This window comes from Thunnus thynnus, chromosome 18, assembly GCF_963924715.1.
Source record: "Thunnus thynnus chromosome 18, fThuThy2.1, whole genome shotgun sequence".
NCBI lineage: Eukaryota > Metazoa > Chordata > Actinopteri > Scombriformes > Scombridae > Thunnus > Thunnus thynnus.
The window spans coordinates 14,136,290-14,162,807 of record NC_089534.1 but is presented as its reverse complement, the minus strand read 5'-3'; the positions used below and the strand labels follow the sequence as shown (position 1 = coordinate 14,162,807).

Sequence of the window (26,518 nt, the reverse complement as noted above, 5' to 3'; positions counted from 1 at the left end):
AATAATAATTTAATAATAATGATATTCTAATAATCAATAAATCACAAATAGTCAGACGTAGACCCAGAATAATCATCTCCAAAAATATTGTACCTAATAGTAAAATGTATGACAGTCAGGGCTGGAAGGTTTTTAGATTTTGGGATATAAAAGTTGATCACTAAATGGGAAATATCAGACACACAATAAAATAAAATAAAATAAAAATAAAAAAATCAACAATAGCTATTACTGACCTGACCATATTTAAATATGAAGCCAATGTTGCGTTTGTGGGAGCAAATGCCAAGACACATTCTTTGTATGCTTGCATACTTGGCAAAGAAACAGATTCTGATTCTGATTGGATGAATTAATCAATGGCTGAATAAATAAATAATAATAAAAAAAAAGTGGCTAGAGAAACCTCCATTGTATTTGTAATTCAATCAGTTATCACTAATCAATTCTAATTACCAATCAGATTAAATGAATGAATGAAATTTGAATGCATCTGGCACAGTTGAGCTGGTCTTGTCTTGTAATAGTCCATATCTTTAACATGGTAACATAGTAACATTAGCATAACAACATGATAACATTTAGCATGTAATTTGGCATAGATAATTTATTCTTATTTTTCCTACAACAGAAAATACAACAAACAACTTTTACTCAATTCTACTTTTACATGTGAGGTTGGCATCATCATTTAAATATAAATTTGAATTCTCTCTCTAATCAAGATTTTATTTCTGTCTGGAAATGATCAGCTGTGATAAAATTAATAAATCCACTACACAACATTTCACTTAATATTCACTTACTTTAATACTAACTTCACTTATTTTGCCCAATTAGAACAAATCTCAGGACTGTGTGGTTGTGAACAGACAGAGTTTCTGTTACAACTACGGTGCAACAGTTTACATTTTTACCATTCCTATAGATTGGTTGAATTTGGTGACTTTATTTCAAACATAGTCCCTACCACATTCACACTGCGTAGAAGTCTAACCGGAATAATTGATAACACCTTTGTGTGTGTGTGTGTGTGCCTTTAAGCCCACTGATCAGTAATTTATCTATTCAATACAGACCTCCTCTCTGTAAAAGCTGCATGTGCATGTTGTGCAGATATGGCCTGTGTAGAGCACTAACACCTTTTAAAATCAAGTTCACCATCTGTTGGACCAACAGACCACCCAACAGACATTTTCATCTAAAGATCCATGTCACATGTTAAAATTAAAATAAAAATCTCAAAAATGTAGTGCAAACAAGTTTAATTAACCGTATAAATACAGTGTGATCAAACTACATTATTTTACAAAACCTGAGCTCAAGGTAAAACAACAAAGGGAAGTAATTTATATGTTTGTTTTATGGGGCACTCTATGAATCAAGTGCAAACAAGTTCATTGCAGGACAACTGTGAGATATTCAAGTGTAATCCTGAATTATATACAATTATGCAAAATAAATTTGTGTTCTTAAATTCCTCACTGTTGTAATAGTCATGATAGTTGTGTTGGTCTACTTCCATATGTTTTACATTGCTACAGAGTTTATGAAAAAGGTCTATGTAGAATAAACTGTATATATGAGAGAAATGTAGCAAAACGGACACTCTGTCCAGGTCTGTCCTTTTGACGTTTCATCAGGTGAACAGAGTCAAGAAACCACTTGGTGCGGAAGGGCAGTGGTTACTGGACCGCCATTGCTGCTGGGTTTGTCTTTTCCTTTCATGAAAAAGGTTAGCAGCTCCCCTTTCCCTTTCACAAATATGGGCCCTCTTCGGATAAAGCGGAAGCCGTAATCCTTCAGGATGTCATAGCAGTCTTCCACCACCTGAGGGCAGAGAAGAGCAAAACATTTTAAGGGAGAGTGACACAGAAATCTAAAATCAGAAGTTGAAGATAAACATAAAATTGGAAAAAAGCTGAATAAAAACAGGAGGGTTGTGTGTGTGTGTGTGTGTGTGTGTGTGTGTGTGTGTGTGTGTATTTGTGCTACCTGGATGTTTCCCATTACTCCAGTGGACTCCATTCTGCTGGCCACATTGACTGTGTTGCCCCAGATGTCATAGTGAGGTTTACGAGCTCCAATCACACCGGCCAGAACTGCCCCTTTATTGAGACCTGAAGGGATCAACAAGGAAACATGAACACACATGAAACACTTGCAAATGCACACACAGACAGGCACACACACACACACACACACACACACCACTGACCGATTCGGAGCATGAAGTTATTGAAGGACTGTTTATTGAGGTTGTTGAGGGTGACTTTCATAGCCAAGGCAAAGTCTGCCAAATCAGAGAGGTGCTGCCAGCGCTCAACCAGTGACTGGTCCTCTGACTGTGTAAAAACAAAATACAGCTTTCATAGTAATCATAGCATCATAAAGATCAAACGGTGCAACAGATTTTTATATTTGTAACACAGATGTAGTCAAGAGTATCAAACCTTGCGGTTGCTGTATCTATTAGTGTTGCTCTCTGGGGTGAGTCCTGATGCAGCCATGTAGGTGCTTCCTATTGTCTTGATCTTAGTGATGCAGCGGAAATCGTCCCTATCTAGTAACTGGTGGAAAAAGTGGACATTGGTTAGTCGGGGGGGGGTGGAAACCTCTGTGCTGTTATTAAAAATATGATGTCACACATGAGTTATGTTGTTAAATCTCTGAACAAACACTGCCAGGACTCACGCTGTCAAAGTCGGAGATGATCTCGTTGAGAATGCGGAGGCACTCAAGGCCTCCGTTGTTGATACCCTCTTCAGTGTAGAAATCAGAAAAGTTGGGGATGGAAGCGAACATCACACCTATTTCATCATAAGAATGACTGTACAGCTCCTGAAATGACAAATGACAAAATGTCAGTGTACTCTGTTTTTATTTTTGCCCACTTTTTCCCCTTGAGTTAAAAGGCTTATCATCACTGATTCATATAATGCATCAGATAAGGGCAGTAATATGTTAGTATGAAATAGGCCACAAGATGGCACTGAAGTTGTAGGTGACACACACTATGCGCTGATTATTTTAATGATGCAATTAACAAAGCTAGGAAAAGTTATTTTTCTTTGCTCCTGATGAAGATGTGAGCTGTTTGACTCATACACACCTCATCTCTCTTTTTAGTGCCCAGGAAGTGTTTGGCCACATGCTCTGGCAGCATGTTGGTGACCAGCGCTTCGTTCCAGCGTCTCATCTCAAACACCCTCTCCTTCTGGTCATGCACGCTGACCTTCCACAGGAACAGCTTCCTGGACTGATGCTCCAACTACACAGACACAACATAGAAAGTCATATAAGATATTTGGAGAGAAACATATGAAATAATGAAATGGAATGAGAAACTTTCCCTGGCGATGATATTTCCTCAGTACAGTAGGTGCTGACTTTCAGGGCTGTAGCAGACAAGCTGTGGGTTAACAAAGTGTGATAGTGTGTGGGTGTACAGGAGAAAGTGACTCACATGGCGGGCAAAGAAGTAGAAGCCAATCATCATGACGATGATCATCATGGTCATCAGGTACTTGGATGGCACTATGGATGTTCTGGAGACACAAAGAAAAAAAGACAGCATACAGCACTTTGTGTTGATAGTTACGCTGGTCTTACAGTGAACTAATTTGATACACTGAAAACATTGAAATCAATGACATTTAGCAGAATCATTATTTTTTATTTATTTATTTTGTTAATTTAAGACACTTTTCATTCATCTGTTTGCTCACCTGTAGGAGGCAAACTGTATGAAGTCATATAGATCATAGATGTCCCGCCAGCTGTAGATATTAACGGCGCCAGTTGCTGTGACAACCAGCACCATGAGGCCCAGTTTAATCAGGTGGCTGACCTGCACCAGCATGGCGGTGGCGATTAGTGACATCACAGCCATGAAGCTGTAGTGTTTAGGATTCTCTGCACAGCCTCGGTCATCTAGTGACTCCAACACGTAGCCAGAGGTGCCGTTGAAGACTCGGAGGGATGGTGGGACACAGCTGAGCTGTGACATCAGAAATAAAGTAAGTTAATGATTTTCAGCGAGCACTTGTTATTTAGTTCAATATTACAAGCTAGGATACAGTTGTCTGTGAAGATTCTCAGTCATCCAGGTCATGGTTATCCAAGGAGGGTTGATTTGAGGGCAACTGGACTTAGTTCTAAATACTTGAGAGCTTTTCGCCTCTCATCCAAGGGGCTTCTTCAGTTCTAACTGACTGGTAAGGAGTTCCAGGTATTTAACCTCTGTGGGGTCGTTATTATATGAGATTTGATATCTTCTTGATAACAACCCCACAGAGGTTAAATAGCCTAGCTGGGACTCCCTGCCAGCCCATTAAAACTGAAGAAGCCCCTTGGATGAGAGGTGGAACGTCTTCAAGTATCTACAGCAAAGTCCAGTTGCCCTCGATTCAACCCTCCTTGGATAGCTAAGATACAGTTTTCAACATTTGTAGCAGGTGGGAAAAAAAAACAGGATGCATTCACTGAAAATACAGAGCCACAAACATGATACCAATATCAATATCACTGAGTTTTAAGCCATTGAATTCAACTGGATGTTCTGCCTTAAAATTCCAAATTACACTTAATGTCCTTCAGCAAATTAATTTCCTGATTCCCGTCTTTAAATATATAAATTATATGTGGTGAATCAAGCTTTTTTTTTTTCAAAGTGCAACTGTCACCGCCACATGACAGCTAAAGCAGAGAAATGAAATGTTCACTTAGGCGTCCTCTATTCCTGTCAGACCTAAAAGGCAGCAGTGTGTGTAACAGGCTGCTCCTGTGGGGCCATGACAAATGAGCCAGCAGGCAGCAAGACACACTACTAATGGACCCCACAGGGAACGAGGAGCTAGACACATTAAAGGCAGTGATAGTTTGATGAGGACAAGATGGAAACACAAATGGAAAGACGCACACACACTAGGGTCGGCTGATATATTGTGAGATGACAAAGGTTTGTCAGCGAGTGGAGTTTATACTTTAGGCTACCATTTCAGCTAAGGAATCCATCCCTTTAATACTGTGTCTATAGTTGTACTGTGTTAAATCAAGTACCTTGATTTGCCAGATGTTTAATTCACCGGATTATCCGAAAACAGACATTTCCTCAAAGGGTTTCCCAAGTGAATTTCTAGAAAATTTGCTTTATCACGATGTATTTTGATAATGTGATGTAAAATTACATTATCATGAGAGAAAACATTGACCATATCACTAACACACTCACACACACACACACACACACACAGTGTATCACAGTCTGCCAGAGTGTCCTGCAGTCGTACCATGTCAGCGATCACAGCCATGGTAAGAACAAATATTGCTGCCATCGCCCATGTGTTTCTCGCCCAACGTGTGCGATCAATCCACGTCGAGAAAGACACCAACCTCTTGGAGAACATCTATAACAAACAAACATCATCAGGGTCAATATCACCGACAAGTGTTATGCAGTCAGTAAAAAAAATATGCATGTGCATTCTCACAAAAAAATGTACTCATTCTAATGTCACTATTTATAACATCTGCCTCGGTGTCAGAGTTCTCTTTCTCAGTGAATGTATGCCCGAATCAGAAGACACTGCAAATTTAAACTCCTTTGTTATTTAAGATCTTGAGCCAAAATGGTCTATCAAACATTGATAAAAGACATTTTTACAATAAATTCTGTGTCCCGTCACCATAATCATGAATACTTTTTTGCTTTCTCACCCTGGGGAAGATGGCAGCCAGGGAGCACACTGTGAGGATTAGCAACAAGACCTCTCCTACTGCGAGAGTCACATAGTTCACGACCAACCTAGAGCAAGAACAAACATTTTAAGTCAATTTCTAACAATTTATGACACGTACAGTAATCTATCCCTAAAAGCACAAATAATAAAGTAAAGGCTAATTAATAGGAGCAAACATGTACCACTGTTGCCATTTTTAAGGCACAGCCAGTACATATGAGCTCTGTGACAAATGGCCAAGAAGCATTTCAAAGTCTGCATGCAATTGGTTCATGTGTATTAAATATATATTGTAGGATGCGGTAGGATTAATATAAATGAACTTACAGTGGGTCTATGAACACCTCCATTGCTGTGATGAAGAAGAGCACTATGACACAGCAGCAGAAGGCCGCTCCGCTTCGCTTCTCCTTCTCCGAGGAGTAGTGCTCCTCCAACTTCCCATCCACAAAACGCAATGATACAGGGTTGATCTTATGATCCTTCATTCTGTGAGGGACGCAGAGAGATATGGCAGTAAAGGAAACCGTGTTAATAAGGACTTGAGAGTGGTCAAAGGGGCAAAAATGCCTTTAAGGTGGGCGATGAAACGACTGGGGACAGATTTACTTATATATATATTAACAGTATGATTTACAAATTCAACCTTAAACCTTCATCTTATCCCTCTAACTCTGTATTCATCTGCCTTTGCTTTTCTTATCTTCTTTTCATTTGTCTAATTTTCTTACATCTGCTGAGATTCTCGGTCCAGCAGCTCCTGCAGCAGTTTTCTGTTGATCACTTCCTCTTCAACCATCTTATTCCTCTGAGGTCGTCAGCAAGAAAAGAGACGTAAAATCAAGTGTACTTATGAGATTTGATGCGACGAACGTCATGTGAATTTAATGTTACTGAGGATTATGTGTGTGTTTCTGTGGATAGCTTGATATCAATACACTCTTAAGCTATGCATGATATGAAGACCTGTGTCATTGTAGCATAAGTGTGAACAAAGTCGTGGACATTTATTATTATTCACCTCTGGTTTAGTCTCAGTGGGCGTGCTTTGGGATGTGGCTGGGTTCCCATTGGTTGCCGTTGTATTAATCAGCTGGTTTGAATTCCTGTTGGACAATGTGCCCGGTTTCTGTGGGAGGAGAAGAAGAAAAAATATTCATCAATAGTATATTTCTATATGAAAACAGGAAACATGAAAACATTTAATAGATTTTTTTATTTCATGTAGTGTTTGAAAAGTATGAATTTTAACTACTTGTTTTGATTCAAGCAACTCTTAGGTCTGTGAGTTATTTAACTCATGACCTGAAAGAAACAAGACAATGTTTTAAATAAATCAAATGAGAGTTGCCTTGAAAGTTCTACAAAGGCACAGTCCACTCACATTTCCATTAAGCTTATTTGCCGTCTCTTTAGGCACAAGAACCAGGTAAGTTTCAATGCCTTTCTCCAGCAGGTACTCGCACCTCTCTCCACCGTTCCCTGGCTCCAGTTCAAATTCTCCGTGCAGACTTTCCTTGGTGCTCTGGGAGATGTGCACTCTCCTGCGGAGCGCACATGCTTTTCAAAATGAAATACATGAAAGAAATGGATCGATCTCCACGAGCAATAAGGAAAAGTATTTTTCTCTTACCCTGGAATCCCTCCAGATTCCATCTTATTGGCTACAGTGACATCTGTAGACCAGACATCAAACTGCCAGCGCTTCTGCCCGAGTACCCCTCCCAGCACGATGCCAGTGTGGACACCCACACGCATGTCCACGTCAGTTCTAGTCTTCTCTCGCACATACCTGGATCAAGAGGGAAAGTAGAGCATTTCTGTTGAGTTGCTATGTAATGTAAATGTCTGTCTCACCCATAAAACCCCTTTTATTTGGCATACACAAATGCAGATGATGCAGAAATACTCTCCTCCTTCCTCCTCTAATGCCTTCCCTTCTTCCTTTCCTTCATTCTTTTCTTATCTATGTGTTTTTTGTGTCACTGTTACATGTTAACATGACTGTGTCACTTACTCTATACTAACAGTATCCCCTGCCCTCACCCCCTGGCTACGTCTGTGGTCTTCTCTGGGTGTATAAGTTATTTCTGTAAAGTCACTACTTACGAGATGGCGTCAACCATCGCCAGGCCCATCTTTATGGAGCAGGCGGCATGGTCATCTCTAAAGTCAGGAAGACCACAGATACAGTAGTAACAGTCTCCAAGGATCTTAATCCGTAACTGGTGATGTTGCTGTAAGATGAGGCCAGAGCAAGAGCGGAAGTGTTGCAGAGCAAAACATTAGAAATAGCTGAGGTTCAATGAGTTCATTTAGCAGAATTTATTATAAATGCAGAACCATGCTCCTACCAGTAATAGTCCATTATCCTTATTAAATCTGATTCATGATGTGAGTCATTTAAGGACAGGAAGAGAGAAGAGCACAGAATGAAAACAGTAAAATACAGCAGAGACAGAAGAAATCAGATACTCACATCTGCCAGTTTATCAAAGCGAGCAAACAGTTCATTGAGCAGCTTTACAAGCTCCTGTGCACTACAGGTTGAAGACAGCTGGGTGAAGCCCACGATGTCAGCAAACAGGATACTGCAACGCAAGTGTGGAGGATGAAATGTGATATTTGACAGGTTGTAAAAACATTCCCTTAATAACGATTCAAAAAACTCCAAAAAGGTTGATTTTGTGATCCTGACCTGACGTTTTCATGGCGGTACATGTACATGGTGTTGAACTGCTGCTGCTGGACCTCTTTCTGATTGGCCTCGTTCTTCATGCCCTGCAGCATCTCATCAGCTATGTGTTTGGGCAGGATTGACAATAATAATTCCTCCTAAATGGAGACAGAGTCAGTGGAAACTGAGTTTTACCATATTCACTAATGACAAAGGAAAAAAATGAATTGTTCCTATGTGTGCATGATTGAGTCAGTAAATGAATCTTAGCAGGCCTCAAGAGATCCTGTCAACTGGTGAAACGTGTTCTGCTTGCCCGCTTCTATCTGTCTTCTACCGATGCAGCGCTGTTTTGGGATTTCAATCTCCACTTTCTTTCTCTATCTGTCTCTCTCCCCTATCTTCTACATATCCAGCACCATTTACCATCCTCGCCTGTAAACACCTCTCATAGGTCTGCTCTCTTTGTTCTGCAAATAGTCACAGTCAGGATCATGGAAGTGAAAAAAATGAATAAAATCAAAGTTGGAGACAGCATAGGTTACATTATTTTTAACTTCAATAAATTCAAGTCATGGATTGGCATCAGCTTTCAAATTTTGACACCCTGCTGCTGGCATGAGAAGAAATATGATCTAATATTGCATAACCCAGCTGTGAAAGAACATTGTGTCATTGCCAGTTCATTCATAGTTTATATAAATTAGCGTTAGTTAAAAATTAGTACATTTAATTAGTACATGTAGCTGCAAAAGAGATTTGATTAAAGTGTGGCAAGCAATACAAATAAAATGATAGGCTATGAGTGGAATTTTTAAATACTTATCTAAAATATCTAATTATATCCTCCCACAATTTCGGAAAATGTTCTATTGGTTGTCACAGAGCTTAAGCTGACCGTACTGAGGCGGGTCCCTGACGGTGGCTCCGCTGGTGAAAACAACAGTCTCTCTAATCAACCTTATTAGCCCTGAGGTGAGCAAAACACTCTGTAATTAAGCAGCACAGGGCGTTCTTACCTCACAAGTGTATTTGTGTGTTTGTGCCTATGTGTATGTGTGTGTTTGCCCAAAATAAGAAGATATGTTATCTCATTAAGAAAAGAATGTGTGTATGAGTTTTTGTGTATGCCCTACTAGGGCTAGGGTTAGGGTACCTGCTGAGTGCTCTGATCCTCCAGTGTGAGTTTGACCTCTAGTGACTGACGAGCCTCCAAAAAGGCTGTCCGGTACTTCCTGTCCGCCATGTAGTACGACATCATACCCACCGTGGCTGCACACAGGTACAGCATGATGTTGGCTAGTAGCTGAAGAGAGGCAGAAAGGATGTGTGAATGTGTGTGGGATGGTCAGTTTGCTTCTGCTGTCACTTTGTAACCATTGTTTGTCAGTTCAGGAAATGTATTGATTAGCTGGATTCAGATGCTGTATGGTGTAGTATTTCTTGCCTCAAACATGTTCAGATACAGATTTAGTAAACTTGGTTTAGGTGGAGGAAGATCAAAATGTAAATTCTCTATTAAACCTCTATTTAATTTATGTCTTTGGGATGCATGAAATTCGTTTTTTTTGTGTGTGTTATTTTCAAATTTTACTTTGAACCATTCATACTACTAAGTTTTTGCACTACAGAAAGTCTGAAATCATAAATTCTGACTTTGGACCATTCAGAAAGGTTCTAATTGAGTGCTTTTTCAAACAAAATGTATTATATGACTTGGTACAAAGTGGCTGAATGTATTTAATACCACACAATTAAGACAATGAATTGGAATAATTATAGTGTAATTACAATATCTTTACCACATTGATTTAGAATATTTGTGACAAAATGCACTTTTATGATATCGTATGTGAGCACATTTAAGTTTGACAAAAATGTGCACAAAAGGGAAATAAGTTGCATTTGTGCACTAACAGAACAATTTCACCTGGCTCTCACACCTCCACCAATCATATTATTCCCTATAATAAACTGTGGATACGTGCATTCTTCCCCTTTCTCTTCCCATTGTTGTCCAAACCTGTGTGACCATCTTTTAAAACTTTGGCCTCTTCCATCCTTTAAATTGTCACTAGAACTAGGGCCATATTTACCTGTCTAACCAGCATGGGCCCCTGCAGGTTATCCTCAAACCTCTGAGCCACAGTCACCCCCAAAACCAAGGTATGAATACCACTGGAGAGGGCTGTGAGCAGGAGCAGAGGGACCAGGTTCAGCGGGAGTGTCAGAAAGGTGGAGAAACTGAAAAAGGCCTGCCAGCCCACAGAGTCACTGGCTTGGGAGAAACGCTGGTAGTTGAGCCCCATGTAACATAAAACGTGGACGGTGACCATCAGCCACAGAATATATGGCACCGCTCCGCGTGAGACTGGTGACGCGGGGAGCTTCCGCAGCCAGCACAGCACGAAGAGCACAATGTCTGCGGCCAACCCCACAGCTGCCACCACCACCATCGCCAGCTTGTCCTCAGTGTACACCACTGCGCACATGATGATGATGAAGCTGTTGAAAAGAGCAGCGAACATCGCCAACACCAGTAAGTTTTCTTGTCTCTGCCGACGGAAGTAGTTCTGATAAAGTCGCTCCAGTGATTCAGGCGCAAAGGTGAGGAGCACCGCGCGCGGCAGGCAGCGGCAGCAGCTCGACCGGAGCACCGTAACATCACGCGTCCGACCTCCGCCGTGATCACCGGGAACCTCCACTGAATATTCCATAGAGTACTCTGCAGATTGATCCGTGTCTGTTGTATGGATCCGGTTCACAGACATTTTGGTGTAATAAAGGTAATCCTCTTGGTTTATTTAATACTGTTGTAAAACACTATTCCTTAAGTTCCCTGAATGCCAAAACTAACAGAAAAGTCTTGATATGTGTCATCTTTGTGCTACTATCTGAGAAACATTGTCAGACTTTTACTATGGTGCCAAAATTAATAATAAAAAAATAGTCCCAGGGTGCCAAGTAACACCAAGATGCTGTTCCAACAACTAGTTTCACAATTTATCCATCTTGAAATCTCTCCTACCTTTAGACACGATTAGCTACCATGTTTCATCATATTAATATAGTGCAATTTAACTCCTTAAAATAAAGAACATTCTTACAGCATCTCACAGTCTTGTTGCTACCCTTCTGTCCGGGTGGAAAAACTTCTCGCAATCTCCTCTTGCAGCTGAAGTCCAGTCTGCTGCCATGGTGGACCAACAGAATCTTGAGCCAAAGGTGGATATCCATTTACATGCAGCATATTATCTTTTCAGAAAGGGTTATATGAGTTTATTGTTGATGAATAACACAACATATTGATGTATAAATCTGTATTTCTTTTAATCATGATCAGACCTGCGCATCATAATCTATTCTAAGATGCTCTTCTGATATTATTCTCTGTTCCTTTCTCTCTTTCTTTCTCCTCCCACTCCCTCCTCCTTTTTCTAAACAGCAAGTCCTCTGTTACTGTTGCTAAGATGAAACCAAAGTAACTGTCAGCTCGCAACAATGTCTTGGGAAATGTGGCTACTGTGGAGTGAAGAGGTAAAGAAAAGGGATCATTAAAGACACACATGCAAAATATCAAAAAAATCCAAAACATTTATTTTTTTCCTCACACAAACCTTTGTTAACATTTGTCATTTCTTTAATTCAACACTGAACCACAATAATACACGTTTATGACACAATAATCATGTCTGATTGATGAGCAAATGTGCTTTTCGATGTATTAAGTTATTAAGTATTAGTTTCAGGCACATTATTGATCAGCAGGAGAAAAAGATCTACGCTCAGATGTCCATCAGTCTCTGTGTGCATTTGTTGTCGATGGTGCTTTTCCCATCATGCCGCTCAGAGCACTTCCCAAAGCCAACACTATAGCTACCAGAACTCCCACAGTTCCCAGTTTCCCCAGAGCCGCGGTGCCTAACGCTGCGGCCCCAAGTGCCCCGGCGCCGATAGGTGCTGCTGCTGCGGTGACCGTCTCCATGCCGATTCCTTTAATTAGCTCTGGCCCTGTGAGGAGGCCCCTTTGTAGATTCACCTGAGTGTTGAACGGGCTCTTTGGTGCACCCAGAACAAACGCCCCTACTGCAACAAGAGCAATTGTTATAAGTTCTGATGTCGTCAGCAGAGTCCCTGTCAGTGCTAAACCTCGCGAGGCCAGAACTGCACCGACAACGACTGAACCTAAAAGTGCTAACACTGAATTTCTAGACCCAAACGCCTGCTTTGCTGCAACACTTGCAGCCCCGAGTGACACCCCTGCAGCTGCAGCGACTCCTAACGTTCCCCCCGTGCAGCTTCGGGCTCCTAGAGAAGAGTATGATTGCAGGATGGCTCTCAAGGCCACTGATGATATTATAGCAGCACCCACAGCGACCTTTCCAGCCACCTCTGGCCCCAGCCCGACCATGGCCACTGTTCCCAAACCTGCACCTAGCAGCCCTGCAGACAGAAACGCCACCCAGAGGACTGACTGCAGCATCAAAACCACCTCCTCCTGTGACCCTTCTCCTGCTTCACCTGCCCCTACACCTACTGAAAATCCCAGAATCCCTACGGCAACAGAGTAGAAGAATATCCTCTCCAGCAGTCGGCAACCAGTTTTAGATTTTGGTCTCTGTGTCATCCTCTCTGTCAGGGCCTTTCGAAGGGCAAACAGGGCAGAGATGGTAAATCCCATGACAAAGAGTCCAGTTATGACACCCATCCTTCCGTATAGGAGGCTGAGGAAGAGAGTGGTGAAGATGATTAACAAAGCTGTGGTCATGTCGTTAATATTGGAGTATGAGTAGACCATAAGGACCAGAATGCCTTGAGCTGTGATGTAGATCCATGGTGGAAGGATTCCAGCTGAAAGTCCAGTAGTGACAGCGCCCACCACGACAGAGGCTCCTGTTGTCATCTCTGATAACCACGGCAACCTCACTCCAACGTTATTGACCAGCTTTATCACCATTGCAGCGAGGAGAAAACTGGTTCCGAGAGATAAGAGCATGGATGTGAATACGAGACACGCGGCGACCACACCTACTCCAGTAGAACCGACTCGCCCGGCAGCAACAGTGGCAGCAGACAGCAGGACACCATCTTCAGTTAGAGTGGGTTTAACTGCGAATAATGCAGCTTCTCCAAAAGCAAAACCCGCCACTGCACTTCCAAGGAACGTCCTGACCGTTCCGAAAACACCTGAGAGGGGTGAAAATGCAAGATTTAAGTCTTATGTTCTAGCAGTAAATAACATTTACTCAGATATAATTTTTTAGGTGCTTGTACTTTCCATTCTTTGCTACTTTATATTTCTTCTCCACTACATTCACATTTTCTACTCCAGTACTGCATTTAAAGATTATTTTCATTATCAATTAATCTGTCTATTATATTCTTGATTAATTGATTAGTCATTTGGTCTATTAAAATGTCAATCACTGTTTCCAGAAGTGATGTCCTCAAATGTGGTTTTTTTGTCCCAGCCAACAGTCAACATTATCAGTAAAGACTAAAGACACCAGAAAATATTCATTTGTACAATGATTATTATGCTAATATGAGAGGCTGGAACTAATTTTGGCATTTTTTTCTTATAAAATGACTACAAAATGATTATTCGACAATAAAAATAGATGCGGATTAATCGACTAATTGTTGCAGCTCTATTTATCTTACTGCTGCAATTACTGCTACTACTCAATACTAACCGATTAAGATTTTTCAACAAAACATATGACCAAAATATTAAATATGATGACTTGTTATAGATCAAAGTTGTTAAAATAATCTCAATTAAATATTTCTTTTATGTTAATACAAAAATAGTAATAATACAATCATATAATATGTACAATAACAAAGTTAAACCCTGAAAAGGGTCATTCTGCATTAGGAGTACTTTTACTGTTGGTACTTGAAGTATATTTTGCTGATGATACTTTGAATGCAGTGAATGCATGACAATTTTGAATGCAGGACTTTTACTTGTTTATCCAGTAGTCCCACATTGTGTTACAACTACTTTACTTCCTTAAAGGAACTGGATACCTCTTTCAATACACTTATTCAGACTGTTATGAACTGCTCCTGTCACTTTAAGAGGAAAGTGAAACCAGTTCAGTGGCTCCACGCTGAAACTTAAAACCAGGAAATCTGTCTGAGTTACAGCAAGAACAACAAACATTTCAACAGAGCGTCTCACTAACAAGAAATCTGTGTCAGTACAGTTAATTTTCTGCTTTAAGTGGGTTATTCATGGTCTGTCTGCATACTGATTAAATGATAGATGATCACTTTTACTCATCACCACAGCAACAACAACTGTGTGTGACATGGCTGCAGCTTTTAGATCCTGTTCACATAACAACTCTGAGTTCTCTGTCCATCACATGAAAGCAGCTGCATTAAAGTCAGACATGTGTGTTATTTAAGTGTTATAAGAGTGTGTCTGATGTGATCTTACCAATGCTTGTTTCTGCCATTGCTTCTTATGTCTGTGCACCAGTGCTCATGCTCCACTGTTTCCTCTTCTTCTTCTTCTTCTTGGCGGACTGGTGGACTACAAACCAACATTAAAGGTGCATGCCGCCACCTACTGTACCAGAGTGTGTAACATCATGACTTTCCAAAGAAGTTATATTCTGGATATTTATATAAAGCCCTTTGAACCTGTAATTGTTTGTCCCCTGTCTCTAACAGACATTTGATTCTCATATCTAACCATCCTGCCCTTCAGTCTCTCTCTCTCTGCACTGAACTTCCTTCAACCTATCAGAACATGTTCAACAGTTTCCTTACAGTTACAAGTCTCACTGACACGGTCTTCTTCATGGTGTATGAAGTAGCATTGAGTCCTGTATGTCCTGATATTAACCTTGAAAAAATAACATTTTCTTTCCTACATTTACCTCTTTTATTTCTCACTCTGACTTTTGAATTTTGTGATAATCTCTACCCCTAGTGTCCATATTTCGTGCCAAGATGTTATTATTCTGTGATGAATTAGTGATTTTGTTTCTGATCTCCTAAAACAAATTTCTAAATTTCTGTCATTGTCATTTTTGTTTAGTGGATTTTTAGCAAATTTAACTGCAACCTCATTTCCTCTATTCCAACATGTGCCGGTATCCATCAGAAATGAACATCTACTCCCAGCTGTAGTAGATTCAATAAGTTCATATAAACCTCAATTAAAAGATCCTATCGATCTGTTTGTCCTGATTTCCAGAATCTGAACATATCACTACTTTAACTGGTTTAACCTCCTCTGAAGACTGATGATTATTGCTGTCAGTTCTGTTGTGTATACTGATACCCTGTTTGAAATTCTCTTAACAGTTCCTCTGTTGAATTCTGACATGTATATACCCACTAATACATGATCATTATCTGAGTGTTTTGATCCATCTGTTGTACCCAATGTTAATATTCCTCTCTGTCTACTCTCTCCTCTTTTCTTATATTTGAAGATTTCACTCCACCTTTTCCTGTTTAACGTCACACTTAGTCCACAGGAGGCAGAACCATTCAGAAAAAAAAATATATATCTGTGTATCAGAGTAGAATATTCATAAATGATAATAGAAATTTAAATACTCTTGGTGTATAAACCATGCATATGGTGAAATAAATGCATTTATTGTTGTTTATTTATCACATAATACATATTCATAACCACAACATAAACCAGTAGACATGCTGTTATGCATTATTTGAGTTTTTTTCTATGTTGTGATGTAATCTTGGGGTTTGATCTGGTATTAACCTGTATCTCTCCTTGTTCCGCAGGTGATTGTTAATTGTTATTTAAGCCTGACTGCAGCAGACAGCTCTCGCTCTGATGCTCGGCTGCCTTCCTGCTGCAGCTCTCTGTCCCCTTTCCCTACAGGCACACTGTTTGTTTTGGTTATGTTACGTTAGTTCCTTGTTTTTTGCTTTCATGCACCCTACAATACACTCTCCACTCATGCAACGCATTATTTCACTGATCACTGATTCCCATAACCCATATTGTAGATATGTCTAGTGTGTCTCCCTTTCGTTGTGGCCACTTGAACCAGGTCATAACAATGTTCATGAGATTAAAACTGAATGTAGGTTTATTTGTGCTGAACTCCAGAGATAGTGTGTGATGTAGTTGAAAACAAAGAAGTGCTGTGAACAACTCAACACATCAGAGTATCCTTTTCAGCTATGATCCCTTCAATGTACTGCTGTACCTGTGGTCATTTCATTAAAAAAAATGCTGTACGGATATTGCCTTGCTGATTCAAGATCACTTTTACCTTATGTTTATCTTGATTTTTTCCATGAGAATATCATTTTACAGATGCATAATATTTAAAAAAAAAGAAAACAGAAACACAAAGAAAACAGCCCTAAAGGGTTTCTCAGATAATATATCAGGATCTCCTGGTATCAGTCCCCTTAAAAAACTAAACAGCCATGGACAGTAGCGTCCATCTATCAACCTTATTCAACCTGAGATCAACTAAGAAGTTTGACTACATCAGTAAAGAGACTGAACAGGTTTCCAATGTGCTAGATCAGTGGTTCTCAACCTTTTTTGGGCCAGCGCCCCCCTATCCATTATCCAGGTCCCTTACCACCCCCCCATCAATTAAAATGTAGGCTAATTGTCTCCCCTGAACATTAATGTTGATTATTATTCTGTGTTATATTGTTAAAAAAGCATGTTATTGGATGCCAAATAATAGATTAAATTTAACTGGACAGTTGGAACATCATTATCATTAGTTTCCCATGAGGGGAGCAAAAAAGCCATGTGAGTAGAAATTATATTTATGAGTGTTAAACAAATGTAATGGTTAGATATTTGCCAGTCAAACTTGAATTAGGTCTCTTTATTGATCACGAATAGCAGCCAACCAGGAAGCGGTAATTTGGTGCTAAACAAGAAGCATTGTTATTAATTGTTCCAACGGAAAACAACAGCAGCCTATCAAAGAAAAAGTCCAGTCCAGCCAGCTGTAGGGACGGCTATGGTTAAAATTTTATTTTTATCTTATTCATAAACAATTTATTTGTCCTCTTTTGCACATATCACAGAGATAAACAGACTGCATTAATGCCATCTCAACAATTTTTATTTCCTTGTTGGATTAAGAGACACACAACAGACTTCATGATTCAGCTGATAAAGGCGTGTACTGTCTGTTAATATTTTACTTTTGCTCCAGATTCTAAAGTTCAGAGCTACTGTTCTGTGATCAGATTTCCTTAAAGAACACTTCAGGTTAAAGATGAACACAGAGAGTTGGGGTTGTTTGTTAATCAGCAGACCTTAAAAACCTCCTGCTGTTAGTTACAAGTTTGTTCCTCTTCTGGCTGGTTTCCTGGTTGAAGCTGCTGATTCATTTCACCTTCACTCATCAACTTGATTCAGATTTCAGCATCTAAAGGTAATGTAACCAACAGTTTTCATCATGTTTGTGTCAGCGGGTGTTAAAATGATCTGTTAACAGCAGAGATGGTAGTTATAGTGATGTTTTATTTTTCTTTGTTGACCACATTGGTGGAATGAAGAAACTCCAGAAGAAAGAAATAAGAGTATTTATCAATACTCTTATTGGTTCTTTTTCATCACTAAAGAATCAGGTTTTTTTGAATTATTATTTAAAAAAAGAATAAAATCAGAACAGGATTAGAATAGATTTCTATTTTAAATATGATAAAATATTGTTTCTACAGCAGCAACAATAATGTTTCCATCAGCAAAGTTATTATATAAATTCAATAATATCTCACTTGAAAGAAATAAAAAATGTCAGTAAAATACATAATATTCCTGGCATTAAAATACTGAGAGAAGTTTAGAGAGAATGAAGAACACAGGCATCAGACAGTATCTTCATCCTGTCCTCCTCCTCCCCCTCCCTCTGATGCTGGTTGAGAGGGGGGGGCTGTTTCAGCAGCTAAGTTTACAAGAATTTAACAAATTTTAATACACGTTACAAACTAAGCTAAACACAAACACCGACAAACAGAGCAGAGGAGAAGACAGAGAAGCTAGCGCAACCATACATGAAGCAATACGCGGTAGAGACTAGGCATAGTTTCCCCGTGTTTACACAGGAGGCGTTCAGGTACAGTGTTGAGCGTAGGTCACTCGCGTTTTCGAAGCCCTGTACACAAATTTGCATGCAGTTACGCGCTTAAAAACATAGGAAAACCCTGAGGTCAAATGATGAAATTGTGAAAATGTGCATTGGAATGTTGGACTAAACTGCCATTAAAAACATACACACACAAACGCCCCCAAGAACACTGATGCCCATTTTTCAAAAAACATTGCTTTCAGCGCCCCCAGACGTTCTCTGAGTGCCCTCCGGGGGACAGTACTGCTAAGAAACGCTATGCCAGATGATGGAAGATGCTGACAAGACCATGGTGGGCTGAGACAATTAGTCAATTAATTGATTAGTCTGTTGTTAGTCTGGGTTTGGACTGTTGGTCAGACAAAACAAGCAATTTCAAGATTTCTCCTTGGACTTTATGAATTAAGATGAGAATTTTGACTTTGACTTTTTACAAACAAAACAATTAAATGATTAATTGATAATGAAAATAACCATTACTAGCAAACATAAAGCCCATAACAGTGAGTTAGGGTTTCTATTGAGGATGTTTTCTTTCACAGGATTGTAACTCAATACATTTACTCAAGTATAGTATTTGTATAATTTCGAGGTACTTGAGCATGTCCATTTAAAGTTATACTTCTGCTTTACTAGTCTAAACGTGATGGACCCAGCTACATTTATTTCTCAGCTTTAGTTACTTTGCAGATTGTTAAATATATGATCATTTTATAAAATATGATGCAGTATTATAGATGCAAATACCCAACAGTATATAAAGTTGTTAGAATCAGCCCTTCTTTGACAATCTTCAACAATACAATCATCACATTACATAAATGCATACTTAAGAAATAGCCCACTTTAGGAACATTTTGTTAATAATAGGATACTCAAGTAAAATGTAGAATACAGGACATTTTATGATGGAGTAGGCCTATTTTTACATTGTTGTTTTGTTATTTTACTAAAGTAAAGCATTTGAATACTACCACACTGTATATAGTTCAGCAAAAGAGGTGTCAGCGTGTTTTTTGCTTGCTCATTTTAAAGCAGTAACCTCCTGGGATGAAAAATGCAAGAAGGTCTATCTGCAGACTTGCAGTATCTACACGACACACCCACTTTGCTACATAACACACCCTCTTGGTTATGTTTAGGTGTGAGGATGGGGATCGTTAGGGTTAGGGTTAAGGGTCGGGGGGGTGTCATGTAGCATATCGTTAGGATAACAACATTAGGGGGGTGTGTTGTGTAGTAAAGTGGGTTTGTCATGTAAATCTGCAAGACTGCAGATAGGCCCTTCTCAAAAAATGAAGCCAACACAGAAGTGGCAAAAACTGCAGTTTCTCGAATGGCCACTTGAGGCTGGCTCCAAAGCGAGTCAATCCCCATAGACTTCCATGTTAAAATGCCCAACTTTACAGCAGAAATAAACATGTTTACAGCCTGGTACAAAAAACGGTTTTGGTCTCTGGTCAACTGTACGAGGGTTACATTTTTTTATAACTCACCTGTTTAAATTTTATTAAGGCTTACATTTCTGCATAATTAATAGGTGGCCACTGAGTGTCAGGTGAGTACCACGGACAAGACGCTACCACGGCAACAACGTTGGTTACGTAACGTAATCATGGCGTAACCCCAGATTCACAGAGTACAGCCGTAGCTGTCGCTATTTCAGTGTGTTTTCAGTTCATGAAAGTAAACTGTAACCTTTTCGTTGCCTTAAAAAGTCCTGTTCAGTGTTTGGTTGTACTAAAAGAAAGAAGTCGGATGTTCAGTTTTTTCCGGTAAGTACAGTTTGTTTGATGCTAGCGAAAAATTAGCATTAGCATTATCACAGTTAACCATAGACTGTAAATTCACTGTGCTAACAAAGCTAGCAGCTAGCATTAGGGTCAGCTCCACCCTCTTGTCCAGTCACTTCTGGCTTCAAATATCCAAGATGGCGACGATCAAAATGCAAACCTGAGGCTTCAAAACGGGAGCAAGTCCCCAGGAAGAGCGCTTTGAATTGGTTTTGAAGCTAATTTGACATAGTGGCCAGACCGTGTAATTACAACATCACGTCATGCTATTGGGCCCAAAAAGAGTTTTCCCCATAGACTTACATTTTGAAAGCGTCGTCTGTAAATCAGTGGATATTTTTTTCTTGAGCATCACAACCCCTGTGTTTCACTTTTAAAGGTCTAGAAGAGCCACACGATTGAAACATTTTATCATTATTCAAGGTAGTCAGAGGGCTAAACCAGAAGTTAGCAATCTCGGCTGGCAGAAGTCTCTACTGAGCATGCTCCTGATGCATTGGGCACATAGAGCATGGGCAGTATGTTTCACCGGGTATTTCTTTACAGCGGGAGGTGGATTTTTTTGGCCACTGAGCAACTTTAATAGGAATGACCCATGGATGTATTATAAGAGCTGGATACCGCACTAATAATGGCACCCATTCAGTCCTATAGGAATTGCTTGGCTAGTGCATACGCCAAAAAAAAGTTTCCACATAATTGACGTTGTTTGCAGTTCGAGGTGTCCTGTCAACAGTTTTACAGACGTCTCTTTTACATTGGTGGTCTATGAGGAAAATGCTTTTTTGGCCGCAGGGGGATTTTTCGCTGCAATACCGCGAGTGGCCACTGGGGAAAATTGGCTGCAAGGCTAAGCATCGTCCCTATCCAGCTCTTATTATACATCCATGGAATGAACAGAGCCCCTGCCTCCAACACTGTATCCTGTTTACTTTATACATCCATGAACAAGAATCGACAAACCAGTGAGTGACGTCATGGGGGCTACATCCATTATTTTTTTACAGTATGCTCATCTTACAATGATAAAGAGGGGAAAGGACTGATTGAAGGAAACTGGCTGAGTGAAAAGTAATGGGACGCGGCCCGGTCTTCCCCCTGTGATTTTTCCATAGACTGCTGCCTCCTCTGTGGTCAGCTGACAGAGCCGCTGTGTCATGTGACAGCCGCTTCCTTATAGAAGCAGCTCAGTATATTTCACTACAGTCGGTCCGAGAGGAGTTTTATGAGTGAATGAGAGTGAGTTTGATGAAGAAGCGGGGACTGTTTACAGGACAGAGCGGTGTGAGGAGAAGAGCAGAGATTTAGGGTAGTTCAGAAGGCTTGAACGCATCCTCATTTATCTTCCTTCCTGTTTCAGCTTGCCGTTACTGAGAGGCGCTCAAACAACTTCAGTAAGTTGATCTTTTAACACGTGGTTAATTATGTGAATATATGTCAGTATATATAGGCTGTTCAATCTTTTTTGAATAGCGAATTTTAAAATTAATTTGTAATTCCCTTCATTTTAGTTTAAACAATACGTTGTATCATTCTTAACAGGCTCTAATTAAAAAATGAAAAAGGCTATAAGGGATTTACGTAGTATTGTATTTTTGTATTACGTTTTTTTGTAAAGCGTGATCATTTCCACATGTAGGTATTGTAAGCTGTACACTTGTCCTGTTGTAGGAACTTACTGTTCTAACTGTTCTAACTAGTTGGTTTTGATTTACTTATCTGATGTTTACGACTGTTTGATGTCAGAAGTCACCTGGCAGGTTGTTGCTACCTTCAGCCAGGTCACACCTAGTCAGCTGAGACTCAGGAGGTGTGTGTGAGAGAGTGATGCATGTCAATTGGCACTGAGTATACTATACTGTCAGGATGTACAAAGACTTTAACCGTCTTGGCTGTACTCAGTGAACCACATCTTCCCAGCAGGTCAGCTTGTCTCTCGGGCCACAGTCAGAGCAACTGAGGTTCGATGTCATTCACACTACAACCTTCTGCTTCATCGAGTTTGTTTTTGTATTGTCTATTCAGCAGGAATGCATCTGGCGGTGCTTGTTTTTGTGTCGGCGCTCTCTGCAGCCACCTTTGCCCTTGACAACGGGCTGATGAGGACCCCTCCCATGGGCTGGTTGGCATGGGAACGGTTCCGCTGTGACATTGACTGTGAACATGACCCAAAGAATTGCATCAGGCAAGCCAACAAAATATGAATATTACACACAACTGAAAAAAAGCTCAGTATCTAATACTGCAAGGTGATATTCGTGAGTAATGCTACTGTTGTCTTAATTAACTGTAAACACCCTGTTTTAGTGGAGGTGGGTGTGGAGCTCTGGAAACCAAACAAGTTTTGGGGAAACCAAAAAACCTTTTGTGAACAAACTGTCAAACTGTTTGCCACTTTAACAATCTGCATTTGTAAGTCGTCAACAGATTTTTTTTTCTTTAGGCCTCATGGTGTCTTTACATGTCTTTTGTTTATTCTAGCACCTTTTTTTTTTTTCTTTTGAGCTCGAGGCAGCAATCTTAAACCAAACACCGCACTCAACAAATACCTTCACATACCAAAACCCAATCACAGTGCTCTTTGTGGTCTTATCTTTGGAATGCAACAATGACTTTATTTAAATCCATCCCTTTTTCAATATTTGCTCATCAAATGTGTTGCCTACCAATGAGCCGTTTCTGTCTTTCCTGCAGTGAGAATCTGTTCATCGACATGGCGGACAGACTCTCAGAGGATGGCTGGAGGGAGCTTGGCTACGTCTATGTGAACATAGATGACTGCTGGGCCTCCATGGAGAGAGACAAGCAGGGACGGCTCCAACCTGACCCTAAGAGGTACACCCACACCCACCCATACACACACTGCAGCTGTTGTTCTTCAATGCAAACACTTATCTAAAACCTCTAAGCCTGTAAGTCAATAAAACTGTGACTGAAGGTGTGACAGTGTGACAGTCATACAATCATATGACAGCAACAAAAAAACATGAGTCAGTAATTTCAATAGTGTGCGGTGAACCTGTAGGTATATTATATGCAGCTTCAGTATAATAAAGACAACAAACTGATCCTTGACCTATCTGGAAAGTGGAAATGAAAAAAGGATGTAAAAATCCAGTTACACACACACAAAAAACAGCAAAAAAACAACTGAAGGCTTTGTTGACTTTAGAGCTTCACTTTTTCAGTTCTTGGTAGGATTTTGTTCCTTTTTAGTTGCATTATATCATGCTAATCTCCATAACATTCAATTTTATATTAAATTAAACCATGTTTCACTGGATCCATTTAGAGTGGTCTCTCAGCTGCATATCATATTTAACAAAAAACAAATGCTGTACTTCACAGCTGATGATTTGAAATTGCTTGCTTGACCATTTGTTGAACTGAAAACCTTGTCCCTAATAAGTATATTTCATATTATGCGCTTGAATATAACATTATAATCGCCCTTTACCCCCTTAACCCCAGGTTCCCAGGAGGAATCCTTAAGCTTTCACGCTACCTGCATGACAGGGGTCTCAAGCTGGGTATCTACGGAGACATGGGCACACACACCTGTGGGGGCTACCCTGGCACCCCACTTGACAAGATTAAGATAGATGCTCAGACCTTTGCCGACTGGGAGGTGGACATGTTGAAATTTGACGGCTGCTATTCTAACGCCACAGAGCAAGAGCAGGGTAAGGACCGGAGATGTGACTTTTAGATTGTGGTTATTGAAATACTGCTGATTTGATCTTGTTTGATTCTTGTTCCTCTTCTTGCATCTTGCATAGGTTACCCTCTCATGTCAAAGGCTTTAAATGCTACGAACCGTCCCATTGCCTACTCCTGCAGCTGGCCCGCCTACCAGGGTGGCCTGCCACCTCAGGTATAATCAGAATATCTTAAATTCTTTCATGTCTTTCAATTTCTTATCATTGAAAACATTTTTTAGTTTCATCATGTGAAATGTGCTTTATATTTCCAGGTAAATTACACTCAGTTGGGGGAGATCTGCAACCTGTGGCGTAACTATGGTGACATCCAGGACTCTTGGGACAGTATACTGAACATTGTCGATTGGTTCTTTGACAACCAAGATGTCCTGATGTCTGCAGCTGGACCTGGAAGATGGAATGACCCAGATATGGTCTGTTTAACCAACATAATAACGGACACAATTTTTACATATTGCCTATATGGTCCATCAGTAAAGTCAGGAAGAACAAGTGATACAAGTTTTTTAAAAAAAAAAGGCCTTAATGTCTCCACCGGAATTTCTCAAATATTTTTCTGCAAATAATCCTTCAGCATATGGCCAAGGACCTACTGACAGATAACTCAAATTACCTCATGATAACATGTAATTCTGACATTTACTGAATACTAAATTAAGAGTTCCTAGTGAGGATTCTCAAGTATTACTGGAACCCATTTTAATAGCCAAAATAATAATAATTAATACACATATGCCTTCTTTTCTGTTTTGTCTTGATCTTGATTCTTTGTTTCCCTTGTTAGTTAAAAAGTGCTACATGTATGAAATTCCTCTAATTCATTTCATCTTCTTTGTTTGTGTGATTTTGACCTACACAGCTGATTATTGGCGACTTTGGCCTCAGCATGGACCAGTCTCGTTCTCAGATGGCTCTGTGGGCAATTATGGCCGCTCCTCTTTTCATGTCCAATGACTTGCGCACCATCAGCAGCGGGGCCCGCAGCATCCTGCAAAACAAAATGGCCATCAGCATCAACCAGGACCCCATGGGCATTCAAGGAAAACGCATTGTAAAGGTGACACACTTTTGCATTGATCCTGCAGCTTCTTATTATCTTTCTATCCCCCTGTTCACATTTCTTCTCATTCTCTGTGCCTTTATTCATATTTTTGGTCATTTTCTCTGTGCCAGGAGAAGAGCGGCATTGACGTGTTGTGGCGCCCCCTGTCAAAGAATTCCAGTGCCTTGGTGTTCTTCAGTCGTCGCACTGACATGCCCTACCGCTACCACACTTCCCTCAGCAAACTGAACTACACCGCCGGCCACTACGAGGTCAGTTATCTGTATGTTGAACTGATTTATTGCAACACGTATGACCATGGCAAGAAAATCACTCACTTATTTTCTCTTTTTTTACTGTTCCTCAGGTCTTCGACGTCTTCACTGGCAAGACCATGGTGCTGACGGACTCCACTGACTTCGTGGTGTCAGTGAACCCCACAGGTGTGGTCATGTGGTACGTCTCTGCGCCCACCAAACTGGGCTTCCACCAGTTCTATAAAGGTAGTAGGGTCCGGGGATCTGCCTATGATGACCATGAAAATGCCATCCCTCCCGTCTTCCTCTGACAAACTTCACACATACACTGTCAAGTGTTCAAAGGACTTATTGCCAATGGGTAGTGCTGAATGTGTTTGCCTTAAGTGAATGGCACTATCTCTTGCAAAAAATGAAATCAGTGTGAGCTCAGGGACAGACGTTTGCATCTGGATGTATTGTATGTCACTTGTCTGAAGTTTTTTCATTCTCTGTGATCCTTCTCTGAAATTCTGCAATGCAGTATCACTGTTGATCAATTGAATGGCTCCAGAACAATGCGCTTTTAATACCACAGTGAGAAAAGCGATGATTTGGCACTCATGTCAACTGTTTTTGTACTGAGCTGCTGATTGGTTTTGCGATCTCAGCTGTGATTACCAAAGCTGAAAGACCTTTCTTATGAAAGACCTTTTCTTATTCAAGCATGCATTCCCTTTGAAAAAGAAGCAGGATAATCTGTTCCAGAAAAGGTGCAAACTAAGAGGGATGACAAAGGCCACTGCCATGCCAGTTTTTCTGAATGAGGTTTACATTTTGGATTTGTTCTATTTGAAGGCTAAATGTTTTATTATTTTGTTTTAGGTTTTTATAAGAAATCATTTTGTGAATTATGTGTTATTTCTCACTAAATAAAACAACACATTTCTCATTTCAATCAGGCAGTGGCCGACGTTTGTGTATTTGTACGTGAGTGTATTTGAAATTCTTTAGGTGTACGTATACGATGGGCCATCTTGATCTAGAACTTGCTCATCAGACTAAAAATGTTCTGAAATTGCTTTTTTTCCCCTTCAGATCTCTTTTTAAAATCAATATACACACACCGTCTATGGATACATACACGTTTTATTTTAATGACCTTAACCCAAAAGCCTGGCAGTACAGTCCCAATTACACT

The 26,518-nt window shown here is 40.2% G+C and overlaps 3 protein-coding genes and 1 long non-coding RNA gene across 9 annotated transcripts; 2 read left to right on the top strand and 2 right to left on the bottom strand.

The window, feature by feature from the left end:
• Nucleotides 1-636: 636 nt before the first annotated feature.
• LOC137168973 (adenylate cyclase type 3-like) lies at nucleotides 637-11,189 on the bottom strand. Its single transcript, XM_067571886.1, has 20 exons — nucleotides 10,515-11,189; nucleotides 9,575-9,724; nucleotides 8,440-8,576; nucleotides 8,221-8,332; nucleotides 7,851-7,978; nucleotides 7,375-7,533; nucleotides 7,126-7,285; nucleotides 6,763-6,870; nucleotides 6,473-6,549; nucleotides 6,069-6,230; nucleotides 5,719-5,806; nucleotides 5,292-5,408; nucleotides 3,729-4,000; nucleotides 3,467-3,548; nucleotides 3,113-3,271; nucleotides 2,695-2,841; nucleotides 2,454-2,570; nucleotides 2,219-2,345; nucleotides 1,996-2,120; nucleotides 637-1,830 (listed from the first exon to the last, which is right to left on the bottom strand). Exons 1-20 carry the CDS (start codon nucleotides 11,187-11,189, stop codon nucleotides 1,654-1,656), a joined length of 3,279 nt encoding a protein of 1,092 aa, XP_067427987.1. The 3' UTR covers nucleotides 637-1,653.
• On the top strand, nucleotides 11,066-16,761 carry LOC137168974 (uncharacterized). 2 transcript variants are annotated; one of them, XR_010924372.1, is made up of 4 exons: nucleotides 11,066-11,204; nucleotides 11,594-11,643; nucleotides 11,864-11,955; nucleotides 16,195-16,761. It is a non-coding gene; the product is annotated as an uncharacterized lncRNA (long non-coding RNA). The 2 variants fall into 2 exon arrangements; XR_010924373.1 differs by lacking the exon at nucleotides 16,195-16,761 and having other exon boundaries at nucleotides 11,143-11,204; nucleotides 11,528-11,643; nucleotides 11,864-11,953.
• On the bottom strand, nucleotides 11,995-14,992 carry LOC137168971 (uncharacterized). The gene is made up of 2 exons (XM_067571880.1): nucleotides 14,870-14,992; nucleotides 11,995-13,605 (listed from the first exon to the last, which is right to left on the bottom strand). Exons 1-2 carry the CDS (start codon nucleotides 14,886-14,888, stop codon nucleotides 12,215-12,217), a joined length of 1,410 nt encoding a protein of 469 aa, XP_067427981.1. The 5' UTR covers nucleotides 14,889-14,992; the 3' UTR covers nucleotides 11,995-12,214.
• A 923-nt stretch (nucleotides 16,762-17,684) lies between the features above and the next one.
• On the top strand, nucleotides 17,685-26,275 carry naga (N-acetylgalactosaminidase, alpha). Of its 5 annotated transcripts, none has more exons than XM_067571884.1 (10): nucleotides 17,695-17,828; nucleotides 21,678-21,711; nucleotides 22,346-22,502; nucleotides 23,012-23,152; nucleotides 23,789-24,000; nucleotides 24,097-24,191; nucleotides 24,291-24,452; nucleotides 24,899-25,096; nucleotides 25,213-25,353; nucleotides 25,449-26,275. In XM_067571884.1, the coding sequence occupies exons 3-10, from the start codon at nucleotides 22,348-22,350 to the stop codon at nucleotides 25,647-25,649; spliced, it is 1,305 nt and encodes a 434-aa protein (XP_067427985.1). In that variant the 5' UTR covers nucleotides 17,695-17,828; nucleotides 21,678-21,711; nucleotides 22,346-22,347; the 3' UTR covers nucleotides 25,650-26,275. The 5 variants fall into 5 exon arrangements, with proteins under 5 accessions (XP_067427986.1, XP_067427985.1, XP_067427984.1 ...); XM_067571883.1 differs by lacking the exon at nucleotides 17,695-17,828 and adding an exon at nucleotides 20,281-20,299; XM_067571882.1 differs by lacking the exon at nucleotides 17,695-17,828 and adding an exon at nucleotides 20,281-20,299 and having other exon boundaries at nucleotides 22,343-22,502.
• Nucleotides 26,276-26,518: the final 243 nt, after the last annotated feature.